Source organism: Etheostoma spectabile, chromosome 3, assembly GCF_008692095.1.
Source record: "Etheostoma spectabile isolate EspeVRDwgs_2016 chromosome 3, UIUC_Espe_1.0, whole genome shotgun sequence".
Taxonomy (NCBI): domain Eukaryota; kingdom Metazoa; phylum Chordata; class Actinopteri; order Perciformes; family Percidae; genus Etheostoma; species Etheostoma spectabile.
Window position 1 is genome coordinate 32,476,354 of NC_045735.1, and position 15,551 is coordinate 32,491,904.

Consider the following 15,551-nt stretch of genomic DNA (forward strand, 5'->3'; position numbering starts at 1 on the left):
AGAGAGAGGTGATGAGGAATAATCTCAGGGAATTAGGGGTGCAGGAATTCACATTTAAAGGATTACTTAGCATGGGTGAGAAAGCATTGTTGCAGCCCACTTTCAGCATTTTTGAGGGACACAGGGGCTTTTTATAGGTTAGGCTGGATAAGGATTTTAAAGGACTAGGTTATAAAACATAAAGGATATAGTGTGTGCGTGAGTGCGTGCGTGCATTCGTGCGTTCCTGCATGCCTGCAATGTACTGACTGGAATATTTTTAAGGAGTCTTGTTCTGACATTACTGAGTTCATTTATGTTGTCAGTTGCTATGTCTCCTTTTGTGTTAAAAATGTGATCCCTGACAAAATAGTAAAAGTGTGTCCAAACAGCCGTGGGGGACCAAATCACCAAAAGTGTTGCTAAAACCATTCTCAGTTTGAGCTGTTGAACTCAGGAAAGACGTACAAGGTTCCTCTGTGTAAATAACAGGCATAAGCACTCATTTGTTGCTCTCGCAGTTAAGCTCATTAATGAGCAGCAATGAACGTATGACTATGAATTCTTTAATGTATATCTGTGACTGTAATGGATGAAAAGGATGAATGAAATTGTTTTTAATTGTTTTTTGTTTTCTGAAGGATGGCTTTTATCTTATTTTAGAATAGAAAATGGTAAATCTGCAATTTGATCAGCCCTTTGAGTAGCCCATATGTTGACTGTACACTTGTCTTTTAATTGTTTTAACCCTGTGTGTCATTGTGTCTGTAACTCTTGTAGCAAAGCTACTCAGTGTCCAAAACAAATTTCTCCTTAGGGAGACTAATAAAGGTACTTTGACTTTGACTTTGACTTTGACTTTGACTTAAGCAAGAAGAGGCCTGCATTTAAGGAGAACTATTTAAAAGTGAAGTGAAGTCTGAGATTAAGAGAGCTAAACTCAGGTATAAAGATAAAATATAAAGGGAGGTGAGACATAATAATCTAGGTTCAGCCTGGAACAGCATGAAAACGGTTGTGGGTCTGAAGAGGGATAATGTGCTAAGGTTGTTTTAGATGTGACAGACAGCTTGCACAATAATTTAACAAGTTTTATCTTAGTTTTAGTTTTAGAGATGTTATTTTAGAGCAAAAAACAAACCTTTCCGTTAATTTTTTTGTGCAGAGCAACTAGCTCCCGTTTTTTCGTACACAACAGAGAGTGGCAATAATTTGTAAATAATTCAACTGTCATTCCAGTAGCTAAACACAAACAGGCTAAGGTGTTAAATTACTTAGTCATGAAGTATTTTGAAAGATTACTGAAAAAAAATAGTTTCTAATAGAAACAGAGAAGCTACTTGACCCGCTACAGTGTGTTTACAGATCTACAGTAGACAAGGGGTAAAAGATGCTGCGACCACTCTGCTTAGCATGCTATTCAAACACTTTGAGGGCACCAAAACACACGCTAAAATTTTAGTTGTAGATTTTTTATCTGCTTATAATACAATAAACACAAAATTTTTATAGACAAGCTTTTAACCCTTGTGTTGTCCTGGGGTTTTCAAAGCTTTCTATTTCAGAAATATGGGTTTCTTTCAATCAAATCGCCCCAGATTAACTTGGATGCATGCATGTATGTTGTATGAAACCAAAGAACGTTCTTCACAGGCAAAATTAATGATTACTTTCATTGAATTTTGGGTGTTTTTATTCAATTTTCATAGCATCTGAAAAAGGTTTTAAAACAGTATCCTGACAAACTTTGACGTAAACCAGTCTGTGATTCACTCAACATAGTCTGATCTTAACTATTCAAGAATCAAGAATCAAGAACTTTATTTGCCATTTGTGTTTTCACTCATAGGAACTCTTGTGCAGTAGTTACTCAGAGTCAAGTTGAGTTTAAAAAGACACACAAAGCATTTGCATTATAAATAAGTAAAATTTCACAAAGCTAGTAAAAAGTACCAATAAAAATAAATAAATTGCATTCCTAAATTGCAAAAAATAAATCATATTGCCCTGGCCCCTAAAGACAACCCTTATAAAGATATTAAAGTGCACGGTTATTATTAAAAAATAGTAAATAAATAAGATGCACAGGTGTATTGCACAGATATGTTACGTTACACACAGCAAAATATTTCATTTTATTTTGGCCAAAAGTCTCACTGCAGCTGGAAAGAAGCTCTTATAAAATCGTGTTGTCTTTGTGATGATGCTGTCCGCTCGCTTGTGCCTAAGATTATATTTACAGTTTTTGTGTACGAGCAGGGGGTGAGCTGGATGTGATGTGTCCCTAATAATTCTCTCTGCTCTTTTCTGGCAGCGCTTTGTGTAGATTGTGTCCATGGAGGGGAGTTCTGTTCTAATAATCCTCTCTGCAGTCTTTATGACTCTTTGCAGAGCCTTCCTCTCTGTCTGGTTGGTGTTTCCGTACCAAACAGTGATGCCCGTAGTGAGGATGCTCTCTATCAGTCCTTTGTAGACGAGGGTGAGAGGGCGACAGTGCAGACCAGCTTTCCTAAGCAGCCTAAGCAGCCTGCAACTATTAGTCAAAATAGTTCATCATAGGTATAAAGTCATTTAAATTAGATTTATTGACCAGGAATTAATAGTGGAAGACAACACAAGGGTATTTTTTTGGGGGGAGGGGCATTTTTAGGCCTTTATTTCCACAGGACAGACAAAGCCATGAAAGGGGAGAGAGAGGGGGAACGACATGCAGCAAAGGGACACAAGTCAGAGCCAAACCCACAGCCGCTGAGTCAAGGAGCAAACCTCCACATATGTGCGCCTGCTCGACCAACCGAGCTAACCCGGCCACAGACAACACAAGGGTATAACTTCAACCTTTATTTTAACCTGGTGGGCTAGAGCTTGAGAGAGTGAGGGTCTAAGGGTGCTTGTCCGAGATCTCACCATCTAATCAACAAAATAATCTTACTGACCTGTACAAAAGACAAGTGATTCAAAACGCTAAAGTCATCCTGTCAGTTAGTGTTCACCCCCTTTACTCCGAGTTCCCCCAGTCAAGAGCAACAGGTAGGGTCACTCATTCAAACCGACCGCCATCTCTAGCCTTCTGGACTCAGGTCTGTACTAATAGCCTAGTATAGGCCTACTCGGGTCCTGATGTTGATAATGGCGATGATGATGTTGATGATGATGATCATTTTATTTCTATTGTAATTCTTAGTGTTTGTATATAGGGCATTTGGTAACGTTTCAGTCTAATTACTGATCATGGTTTTAGATCTGTAGTGTTTGGTGGGAGTTTTATCTGACCCACAGTCCGGAGCAGAAGGTGGCGATAATGCACCAATGAGACGGATGCCAACTGCCGTAAAACACGAAGAAGAAAAGGTGTCGCAAAGCTTATACTCTGCCGAAAATCCTCCAAAGAAGACATGACTTTTATATGCTAGCAGAAGACTATTCTTACAGCTGTAGAAACTGTCGATTAAAAACACAAATGGCTGGCAGCAGACTAGAGAGGTTTGGAACTGTATTCACCCGGTAAGAGAGCAGCATTTTACGTTATGCGTCAGGTCTGGTCTTGATCTATTGAAAGCCATCTGCTCACGCGGAATAAAAACCATGCTGGTTAGCACAGATTAACGATACGTGTTATCTGGAATACGTCATGCTGTTTCATTGAATTAAAAACGGTGTTTTTCAGCAATCCGTAAACTTAATCAAGCAGATGTTGTCATTAGTTGGCGTTGTCCTTCACACGTTAACGTCACGTTACGTTACCCTTTGCATTGATGTTATGCGCTCAGGCATCACTGACTGTAAATAAAGTTGGACCAAACCAAGCTAAAATGAACAAGTAGTAAATTGTTATATGTAACATATTAAATATAATTATTAATTTTAGTTTCCAAGAGCGGTAGATACGGTGTGATGACATCATTGACATGCGACCAAGACTGGAGTCATATTTGCTCTGTGTATTAAACTTGTCAGAAAGGGTATTAGAAAGGGTCCTAAACTCTGACGACTGAGTACTAAGTGAAACATAAGAAAGTGAAAAGACCGATGAGCGTGCTGCTGTATGTTTTAAAATGTAATTGTGTATTTTACATGTATTTATTATTTGCTTTTAATATGGTAATGTATGAACCAGCCACCAAGGGAAAGTCAGACTTACTAGGCAATTAATCCTTTTCTGATTCAGTGCTGGCTACTGAGAGTAGCTAGTATATGCAGGGTGTATGGCAATTACTCTTAATAGTAAGATATAGAGCAAAGTATATAATTCTTAAAATTATTACGCACAAGAGACCCAACTTTTTCCTCTTGAGCAGTTTTTGTTGTTGTTGCTTTGTACGGACCATCTGTGATCTCAGTAATGTGGTCATTATGCATCTCTGTGTAAATCTCTGCTTTACAATTAATACAAATTGAATCATATTTTTACTATTTATGATATCTTGTATATATTTTGCTTTTATTCCGATTTTTTTCTAGTTGTCTGTGTCTACGTTCTGTTAACTTTGTTCTATTCATTCCATTTTTATTTTTTATGCACACTGCTCAAGATTTACAGTGTACTCTGAGCCCAATGACGATAAAGATCTATCTATCTATTAACTCATAATGTGTGTGTGTGTGTGTGTGTGTGTGTGTGTGTGTGTGTGTGTGTGTGGTGTGTGTGTGTGTGTGCGCGTGCGCGTGTGTGTGCATGCATGATGGACAGGGTTCGGGATCTGATGCGATCCGGGGTCATAAAGCCATCAGAGAAACCCATCTGGTATGATGTATATGAGGCTTTTCCACCGAAGAGGGACCCACTTTATGTGAAGCCACACACCAGACCCAGTACCAAGAAACGGGAAACTGTTCCTGAAATCTTCTACAAAGAGGATGAAGCTAGAGCGTAAGTCAATAGTCCGTAGTAGGGATTCAACCAATTATTGACCTGGACGATTATTAGGGTTGATATTGAGCAGTTTGCAGATTATCATATCTGTGTTTTATTTGGCCGACACAGTTAATTAATAATAAGGGCACTTCTTTGCCTCCTCTACAGCTCTGTGTCTCACCCCCCGCTCCTGTTTGACTCAACGCTTTTGGTGCTTACCCAGTGCTAGTTCCAGCTCGGTTCGGCTTGACTCGGCCACGGTGCCCGTCCTCCTTTTTTCATAGCAGATAAAGTGTGGCTGGTCGTCTTAGCGACACCGCAGGACACTGCTGTGACCTAGTGGGGCGGGCACACACACACACACAAAACGTTGACGGTGTGTTTCTGATTCTGGGCATGTGGCTCTTTCCACAGCCAGAAGACAAATTTTGTTTCAAAAGAAGCAGGTGGCAAAAAAAAAAAAAAAAACACAGCTGGCTAAACTACTTAAAAATCATTTGAAATTGGGAAAAATTAGAAGTTAAAAAAAGATAATAAATGGCAATATATTGCAGAACATTGCAATATGTTTAAAATCGCGATTAATATTGTATCGTGATGATATCGTATTGGGAGACGTCTGGTGACTCCTACCCCTATGGGTCGCTAGCAATGATGACGCAGTGATTAGTGACGATTATCTCCGACCAATCAGTAGCCTGCATGTATTCACGCCACCTTTTGGTATCGTCTTAGCTCATTTGGAACCTCGGACGGACGTGAAACTAAAAATAGTACCTGTTGGCAGGTACCAGGTACTTTTTTCATAATGGAAAACCAACAAAGTCGAGGTGAGTCAAGCAGGTAACCTGTAATGGAAAAAGTCATGTCACTGAAATGTTTAAATTAGTATTTTTCATCCGTTAACATTATATATAACATTTACATAGGATATTTTTATGCAAGACATATACTTGTATTAGTGTTTTTGCACTGTGGCATTGCTTACTTGAGTTTGAGTACATAACATTCCAAAATCTTAATCTTGATTAAAAGAGTTTTATTTTCACTGTAAATGCATACATACAAATATCTGTTATAGATTTCATTAACTACTAATAATCGGTATCGTTGTCGCCCATTAAAAAAACAACATGGGTCGACCCCTAGTGACCACCTACATGCTGTCTTTGTACATTTGGTGAAAAACACACATGGATCGGGTGTGTTGTCATTTCTCAGTGGTATTTAATTTAGAGAAACATGGCTTCTTTACCACTGCTGTCGGTTTTTGAAAGGTTTTATTTTATTTTTATCGATGTGTTTTTTTACGACTTGACTTGGAACAAAGATGTGCTGTATCATAGCTGAGATGAATGACGGTCAGTGGAGTTTATACTTCTTCTGGCATATCATAGTATTAAGGTGTGGTAGTTGTTGGAAGCAAACGGTTGCTAGGAATCACCTCCTGTATGTGTCATGGCACTTGAATTTACCGGAACCCTGATAAACTCAGCAGCCTGTTTACCTAAATGAGTCAACCCATTGTTTAAGAAATCCACCTGGCTTTTGTTTTGTCACAACTCACTAACTGTTTATGGATATACTGCAGTGGCAGCATAGATCTCAGTTGTCTCACAAACCCACATTTTATCTCGGTCTTACCCATTACCAGTGCTGGAGGGAGGTTCACGCCCACTCACTACCAAAGCAACACTGTAGCTCCCCTAAAAACGTCTCATCAATTAAAGCTAATGTGCCCATCTATTTCATATTAATGAACGTCTGTTACATTTAAGCCATTGCCAAATGAGTTATACAAAGCTAATTAAGGTTAGCCACTCCACAAAACTGTCTCTGCATTTCTCAGTATGGCTATGTTTACAAAATGCTGTAGTCTGGTGACTTTCGCGTGCCAACCCGTTCTCACTCCGAACGAATAAAATACGGACGTTTGGTCATTGGATGCAACAAAAAAAGCCCCCTTCGTCATGTGTGTAGAACGTACTGGGGAGAGCAGCATGTAGACGGGGTTTAGCAAGTAGTATGTAAGGGGGAAATTCCACGTAGGGAGGTTGGTCCGGTGCTGGATGGGTCAAACACAGGACTTTCACCCAGGAGAGCGAGGTTCGTGTCCCGCGTGTGTCCTTAACTGTCCCGTTATAGGTTGCGTGTCAGGGAAGCCGCTTTCTTCTTAAACCTGCCCGTTATTCTTGTGCGTCACGAAACCGTAAGCCCACCCACAAGCTTTTCCTTAACCTAACAGCGTCCAATAGTCCCGACCAAGCGGGTTTAGGAAAAGCGTATTATATGACGCTAAAGAGACTTTTTGCGTCAATAACAATGACAAAGGCACTGCCCAAGTGTCTGTATTTTATGAGATGGGGTGAGAATGTGATGTGTTTTTCATCAACGCTGATAAAGGACCACAGCTGCATTCAACTTTGGAGATGAGGAGGACATTGCAAGATAAAACTGTGTGGAGGAGGGGTGGGCCGCGAAGGCTTGTATCATGTGGATGCTCCAACAGTTTGGTTGACATTACTTAGAATTCCTCATGGGGGAGACAGAAACTATGCACTATAGCTTTGATTTAGATATGAAACATACACTCACCTAAAGGATTATTAGGAACACCTGTTCAATTTCTCATTAATGCAATTATCTAATCAACCAATCACAAGCCAGTTGCTTCAATGCATTTAGGGGTGAGGTCCTGGTCAAGACAATCTCCTGAACTCCAAACTGAATGTCAGAATGGAAAGAAAGGTGAGTTACTGGGATTTTCACGCACAACCATTTCTATGGTTTACACAGAATGGTGTGAAAAGGGAAAAACATCCAGTATGCGGCAGTCCTGTGGCCGAAAATGCCTTGTTGATGCTAGAGGTCAGAGGAGAATGGGCCAACTGATTCAAGCTGATAGAAGAGCAACTTAAATTAAGTATGTTGACTGTACACTTGAAAAACACTTTAAAAACTGAAATAACCACTCGTTACAACCAAGGTATGCAGCAAAGCCTTTGTGAAGCCACAACACGCACAACCTTGAGGCAGATGGGCTACAACAGCAGAAAACCCCACCGGGTACCACTCATCTCCACTACAAATAGGAAAAAGAGTCTACAATGTGCAAGAGCTCACCAAAATTGGACAGTTGAAGACTGGAAAAATGTTGCCTTGTCTGGTGAGTCTCAATTTCTGTTGAGACATTCAGATGGTAGAGTCAGAATTTGGTGTAAACAGAATGAGAACATGGATCCATCATGCCTTGTTACCACTGTGCAGGCTGGTGGTGGTGTAATGGTGTGGGGGATGTTTTCTTGGCACACTTTAGGCCCCTTAGGGCCATTGGGCATTGTTTAAATGCCACGGCCTACCTGAGCATTGTTTTTGACCATGTCCATCCCTTTATGGCCACCATGTACCCATCCTCTTATGGCTACTTCCAGCAGGATAATGCACCATGTCACAAAGCTTGAATCATTTCAAATTGGTTTCTTGAACATGACAATGAGTTCACTGTACTGAAATGGCCCCCACAGTCACCAGATCTCAACCCAATAGAGCATCTTTGGGATGTGGTGGAACGGGAGCTTCGTGCCCTGGATGTGCCTCCCACAAATCTCCATCAACTGCAATATGCTATCCTATCAATATGGGCCAACATTTCTAAAGAATGCTTTCAGCACCTTGTTGAATCAATGCCACGTAGAATTAAGGCAGCTCTGAAGGCGAAAGGGGGTCAAACACAGTATTAGTATGGTGTTCCTAATAATCCTATAGGTGAGTGTACATATGTGTCACCTGAGTGCTTTCTTACTGTCTGGAAACTAACAAGCCTGTTAACCACTTTTTTATGATTTATAGTTTAGTCAGCACCACCTTTTTATAATTTGGAATCATCCATAACACTATTCAATGCTCAATTTTTTTTTTCTCTTGTCCGGTCAGGCGATTACAAATTCTGCTTGCCCAAAGTCAATTTTAACTGGCCCCTTTCATTTTAAGGAAAAACATTTAAAAAAAAAAAAAACTTTGAGGAAAAAAACCCTCAAATAGCGTTAAAAACAAACAAACCATAAAAGCACTGTCAAAAACTGTCCAAAATGTCAAAACAAAATTGAGAAGAAGTGAAATGTTGAAATCATCAGAAGCCCCAGCTCAATTCTTGATTGGCGAAATGGCACACTTAAATTAAATGATTATGATATGATAATGCCTGAACGAGCAGGTGCGTTGCTATATTTACTTATTAACATGGTGTTCTACTTGCCCCGGGCCATCTAGCAACCCTTATTGTTGAGCCATGCACATAATTAACACAACAAATAGTTGAATCATTGGGAAAAAAGTGTATTTTTCCTATCCTGCCATTCTTTATTCACTAGTTTCATCACTATTTATAGTGATTTACAAATGAAATTGGCTGTTTTACTTGAGCTCATCTGGATTGTGAAAGACATTGGATGTTAATCAGCTGTTGGTCATATCAGCATTAAAAGTTGCCAGATGTTTCTGTGTCTGCCTTTCAGGAAGTTCTATGAGCAGTATGGGACGGGTCTTCGGCCTTTTGATCTGTCCAAGTCAAGCTTTATTTCTACGTGTCAGAGGTATGTAGTGATTGCATGCCAAGTGTAAAGTTGACAAAAACAAAGAAGTTAAATAAGACATTACTGTATTTTACGCACATTTCCATGCCAATATTACTAAATGTTTTTCTTTTTTTTTCTTTCACTTTGCAGGTTTGTAGACAAGTACACAGAGTTGCAGAGCCACAGTGAGCTGGATGGCTCGGCTCTGTTTGAGGAGACGGGGAAGGCTTTACTCTCGGAGGGCATCGTGCTGAGAAGGAGAGGGGCGCCTCCGGTAAGAGTCTTATTATAAGTATTAACTAGGGCTGCAACCTGAGTGGAAGCAGCTTTCAAGGAGCTGCTGATACAGACATGATTGATTTGCAGCCTTCTAATTGTGTAAAGAGATGTTTCAACACTTGTCTTCATCAGAGTCAACATGGACAAAGACAAAAGGCAAAAACATTGTTAACCTAGAACAGGTGTTCCAGGGTTTCCCCAGAAAAGTTGTTTAGCAATGCGGCAAGTGTCTTATTGTGACGAGGGCCTGGCGCAGGCCAGTCACAGACTTTAATGTAGAGCCAAATGGTTTCTGTGAGACGGAATCGCAAAATTAGATTAGAAATATAATTTTAAAAAGCCATAAGACAGACTACATAAGGTTTTACATTAAGTCAGTGCTAAAAGCTAATTGAATATTTGAAAATATGACTACATCCAAGTTTCCAACTAGTTTAATAAACGTCTTAAAAATACATTACATACAAAACAAAATTCCCAGTGGTTTATGAAGGATTTTATGGTGTATTTTCTACCACTATGTGCATATTGACAATAGTAACTCCCACCTTTGGATCAACTATCCCAACTGTTCAACCAATTTTCCCATGTAGTTGCACACCTGTTCTAGGTTGACTGTACATTTGGCATGCACTATACAATAAAATCTGTGACGTGCATTAACATCGTTCACTATGACTTGCGATAAATAACAGGGTTTCTGCAGTGTCTTAAAAGGTCTAAAATATCAACATTTTAGGCCTTAGAAAGTATTAAAATGTGCTAAAGTATTTTGTTCTAGGTCTTAAAGGAGAATTCTGGTTTATTCCAACCTGTAGCTCTGTTGTTTATTAATTTGGAGTGCTGTCAGTAGAGAGAAAAATGAAAACAATTGGTGCTGCCTACACCGTGTTATCCTCCTGGTAGAGTTAACGGGCTTAAACAGGGCAACTTTTAATAGAGTTTTTAGCCTCTAAACATGTTTAAAATGTCAATAAAGTGCCTACCCATGTGAAGTGATTCCTTTCAAGTGAACACAGTCAATCTGACTGCCGTAGATGTGACAGAAAGGCATGAATTTTGTACAGCTGTGTTTAGTTCTGGTGTTGATGTGTTACCACAGTGCTTCGGGACCGTCTACAAACTACAACACAGAAAAAAGATACAAAAATAGGCATATGCTTATTTTTTAAAAGTAAGTGCTGTAGTACAACTAGCAGGAGATAGTTAAAACATGAGGTAAGTTTGGAGACACTACCTTATTTAATCATGTAATTGATAGCCTACACATTTTAGTTTTATCTCTTTTCTGGGTTGTAGTTTGTAGACGTCTCTAAGCACTCAAACTGACCGGAACTAAACATAGCTGAATTAGCAGAACTTTCCTGCATTTCTGTCACATCTACAGCAGTCAGATTCACTGTGTTCACTCGGAAGGAATCTTCACATGGGTAAGTACTTTAATGACATTTTGAACATGTTTAGAGGCTAAAAACACATGTAGAACTTGCCCTGTTGGAGCCTTTTGGGTGGTAACTCTAGCAGGAGGATAACACAGGGTAGGCAGCACCGATTGTTTTCATTTTTCTTTCTACTGATTCTGTGTATATAATTCGCTTTATATGTACAGGTTATTCAATTTGAATACATGTATTTACTTTGCAAGCACTTTAGTGACTGTGCATTTTGTTTTACTTTTATGTCGTCAAATAGTACTTAATTTTCATTTATAATGGTTAATAAAGGGCTTTTATTAGTCCTAAATTTGACTTGGTAAAACTTGCAGAAACCCTGAATAAACAAATGTTCAAGTGTGCATATTGGCTATACATTTCCTATGTAAGGTGGGTTGTCTTTAAATTCAGAACTAGGCCTGCACAATTTGGGGAAAAATATGAATCACAATTTTTTAGCTTAGAATTGATATCACGATTCTCTGCCATTTTGTTTTTCTCGCAAAGTGTAATGTTTATTGCACACATGAACCATGACAAAAGGGGTGGTGATGGTGCAGTGGATGTGGTCTGGAGTTTGATTCCCACTGCGATACATTAATCAATGTGTACCTGAGCAAGACACTTAACCCTTAGTTGCTCCAGAGGCGTACGACCTCTGATATATTGCAATTGTAAGTCGCTTTAGATAAAGCGTCCGCTAAATGACATGTAGTGTAATGTATTGTAACAAAATGAACTGGCAGTACCAAACACATTTTTTTTTTTTGGCACCTATTGTGCATTGCGATTTTATAACGAGGAGTCATGCAGACCTATTCAGACCTGGTTTATAATTCAGTAATAAAGTATTTAGCATTGTTATATTCTAGCAAGGCTAAATGTTATTTGTAGATGGCAAAAACTAGCAGCCATGTAGGGAGCAGTTAAAATAGAAATAACTTTAAAAGACATGATCACATGACCTACAGGAGATCAGACAAAACACCATGGCCTTATTCTGTTTGCACAATTAAAGGCTACTTACCTTCACCAACCTCATCACAATAAATAAAAAATATTATTACAAGAATATATCTTGATCAACCGTTTAGTTGCCATACTTTCTTTCAGCTATTCACCAGCTATAATGTTAGCTGGCAGTTCAGCTGTGTGGCAAAACCTGTAAGCAGAAACTATGCACATGGTTGAACTTTCTTGAGATCTGCAGGATGGAGGCTCCATCTCCAAATTCAAATATAAAGTGACGTTCAGCAAGTGGAGCATCACAATCAGAAATAGCAATAACGGCCCAACAGCAACGCTCTTGTTTCTCAAACCAAAGAAATAACATGTCCAACTGGATTTTATTTTTTTGCCAGTTATGTTTAAAATCAAAATTGTGAATCCTGGTAAAAGCCAAGAGCTACAAAGACTAGTCAATACATTTATGTGAATATTTTTGAGTTTCTTCACTCCTTTGTGACAGTAAACTGAATAAATTTTGAGTTGTGGACAAAACAAGACATTTAAGGACGTCATCTTGGGCATTTTGGTAACACTGATCCACATTTTATAGACCAAACATGTAATCCATTAATCGAGAAAATAATTGACACATTAACCGACAATGAAAATAATCCTTAGTTGCAGCCCTAGAAAGTTATGTATTTGTATGTATTTCATGAAAGTTTTCAATATTAAAATCAGGAGAAACCTTCAGTCCCATATAATGTTGCAGCAGTTGATTACAGTCCTGCCTTTAACCAGCAGGTGTCAGCGGAGTCCAGGGATCCGGTGCTGGACCTGAAGCTGACAGAATGTTGGCGGAGCAGCAGTCCGTCAGTGCTGACAGCGAGGAGACAACACACAGCACACACACACCGTAGGGCCCATTGAATGAGCTGTGGTTGTGTTTTTGCTGCTCCTCTGGAAGGGACTGTCTTTTTAGAAACCGCTTTAACTCAACCACCAAGTCGTGACATGACCTGTTTCCATGCCAGCTTCATGTTTTCTAAACTGATGTCACGTTAGATGTCAGTTTCCACAGCACTGCACCACCAGAAGGATTTTGTCATTAAAGGATAAAAAGAACAAACAGTCCAAGCACATACATTATTTATTTACGTGTATGTATGTAACTGTATGGAAATGTCAATTAAAGTTAATCTTATTACATGTTAATATCTTGTGGGCTTGTTTAGTGTTTTACTTTTCCAGCAGAGAGACACAAGTTTGTAGACTAAAGAACTTTAGTCACACTACCTGGCTGGAACATGCGCAGTCTTTAGTTTAGTTTATTATTTTATTATGCCCCTTAATTCATTGTACAGTAAAAGGAGCAGCTTTAGCATCTATGGCTAAGTTCCATCTGTAGTCCCTGGCCAGCTGACAATAGGTATCCCAAAATATGGTTGACAAATTAAAATAAATTAAATTACATTTATAATGACAGCAAGCCTAAGCAAAAAGGATTAAGACATGCAAAGAAGTGGCACAGATCCAAGCATGCACAAACAAGCAAGCACAGATGATGGCAAAGACATTAAAGCAGTCCATGCAGTAAAAACAATACAAAGACGAGAATAGAGAATTGTCACAGAGGCCACATTGAAAGGACTTACAAGACATAACATGCAGGCAGGCAGCATGTGTTTACATGCACGTAATATTCCGTTTTTTTCTTATTATGACAGGCAACATTCCAACAAAGCTGTTGGCTAATGAAAGTCCTCAAATTTCTCATTAATATGTAGCCGTACAAAAAAAAGGATTTTTTTTCACCAGTGGCAGTGGGCTTGTTAGACCGTGTGAATAAAGCATCCCTCTCTTCATTCCGTATCAAATTTGGAATATTGTCATATTCGGAATAATAATGGAATATTGGTGTCCATGTAAACGTACTGAGTGACCATGTCACATCAAACACATATCGCATCTGACAGATTAATGTGTGAAGTTATAGTTATCGAGCAGTCGTGTTTTAAAAGTGGAATATATATATATATATATAAGTATTTGCTGCTGACTGTCTAATATATTGTTTCATGCGTTTGAGCCCACTTTAAAAAAAAAGTTTTTACAGTCAATAATTTGGTGGAAGATTTTTCTCCTATCATACAATTTACCTTGACCACTAAACAGATACTTTGTTCAGAAAATAAAATGAAACTTAAACCCAGGGAAGACAAGGATTATATTATCTTCATACATAATCCTCTTTGCTGAAATGTGGTTTTCCACAACCATCTTCAAATCACATTAAGTACCATGCAGGTGTTTTTTTTTTAACCCCATATCAGCTGATCAGCATTAGTGGGATTGGTGTTAGTGAGTCCATGGTGCTGAGAGTTAAATGTATCCAGGGCCAGTGTGTATAAAGCTGCTCAGTGATGAGTTTAGAGTGCTCCAGTGTGACCAGCAGATGGCAGCACAGGAACATAGAAACTGGATTATAAATTAATTAACAACGTGATGAATCAAATGTGATAGAATGATTATTCTCTTTTGTAAGATGTATTTGGGGGTATTTTAGGCCCTTATTTGACAGGACAGCTTAAGACATGAAAGGGGAGGGAATGACATGCAGCAAAGGGCCACAAGTTGGAGTCAAACCTAGACCCGCTGCATCAAGGAGTAAACCTCTAGATATGGCGCCGCTCTACCAACTGAGCTATCTGGGCACCCTAGAATGGTTATTCTTAATGCTCATATTATCCACCTGTATTTATAATACAATCAATACTATTTATAATGGCAGGGCTGTGAATAAGTGGGAGCAAGATCAAGAACGGATAAGAAAGAAAAAAATAAAGGTCTTATACATTTATAAACCTGCCAAAATACACATTAAATACTAACTTTTAGGTCAACTGCTGTGTTCTCAGTTTCATGTATTAAACATTGAATTAAGCCTTTAATTAACAAACATGTCAAACCTTGTTTTGATGTGATTTTCACTTCAAGGTTAATTTGGGTTAATCTATCCTTGAAGTCATTTAAAACTTGAATGAATGATATCCTACATAGTATGTCTGATACTGCCACCATAACTATAAAGGGAAATATCTTTTAATAAGTTTTCACATGCTTCAATATAGGAGTCACTGCAGTCTAAAGCAATCACATTGAGACATCTTGAGACATATTGAGAGCTTCTTTATACAAAGCTCATTCCTATTTCGTACTGTAACTGTAAGTTTCTTTGACTCAAGTCAATGTTAAGGACCATTTAAATACCAATTACATGTCCAGTCTGCATTTATCGAACCCTTTACAAAAAACTTTCTAGATGTAAGAAATTATCAGAATAATACATTGGGCCTAGATATCAAAAACTTTAAATTGTAATCCCATTACTTTGTCCTTTTCAGTGGGGTAGGAAGAAAGTTGCCTGATCACAGAGGATATTGTGAGCAGCTAGTTTAACCTCTCAACACAACGCTATTGGCA

General features: G+C 38.7%; 1 protein-coding gene across 1 annotated transcript; it reads left to right on the plus strand.

Moving 5' to 3' along the window:
* Window positions 1–3,289: 3,289 nt before the first annotated feature.
* On the plus strand, window positions 3,290–13,283 carry mrps23 (mitochondrial ribosomal protein S23). The gene is given in 6 exon segments (XM_032510333.1): window positions 3,290–3,483; window positions 4,670–4,849; window positions 9,349–9,426; window positions 9,559–9,682; window positions 12,873–12,915; window positions 12,918–13,283. Coding segments are annotated over 6 exon segments (594 nt in total). The 5' UTR covers window positions 3,290–3,385; the 3' UTR covers window positions 12,989–13,283.
* Window positions 13,284–15,551: the final 2,268 nt, after the last annotated feature.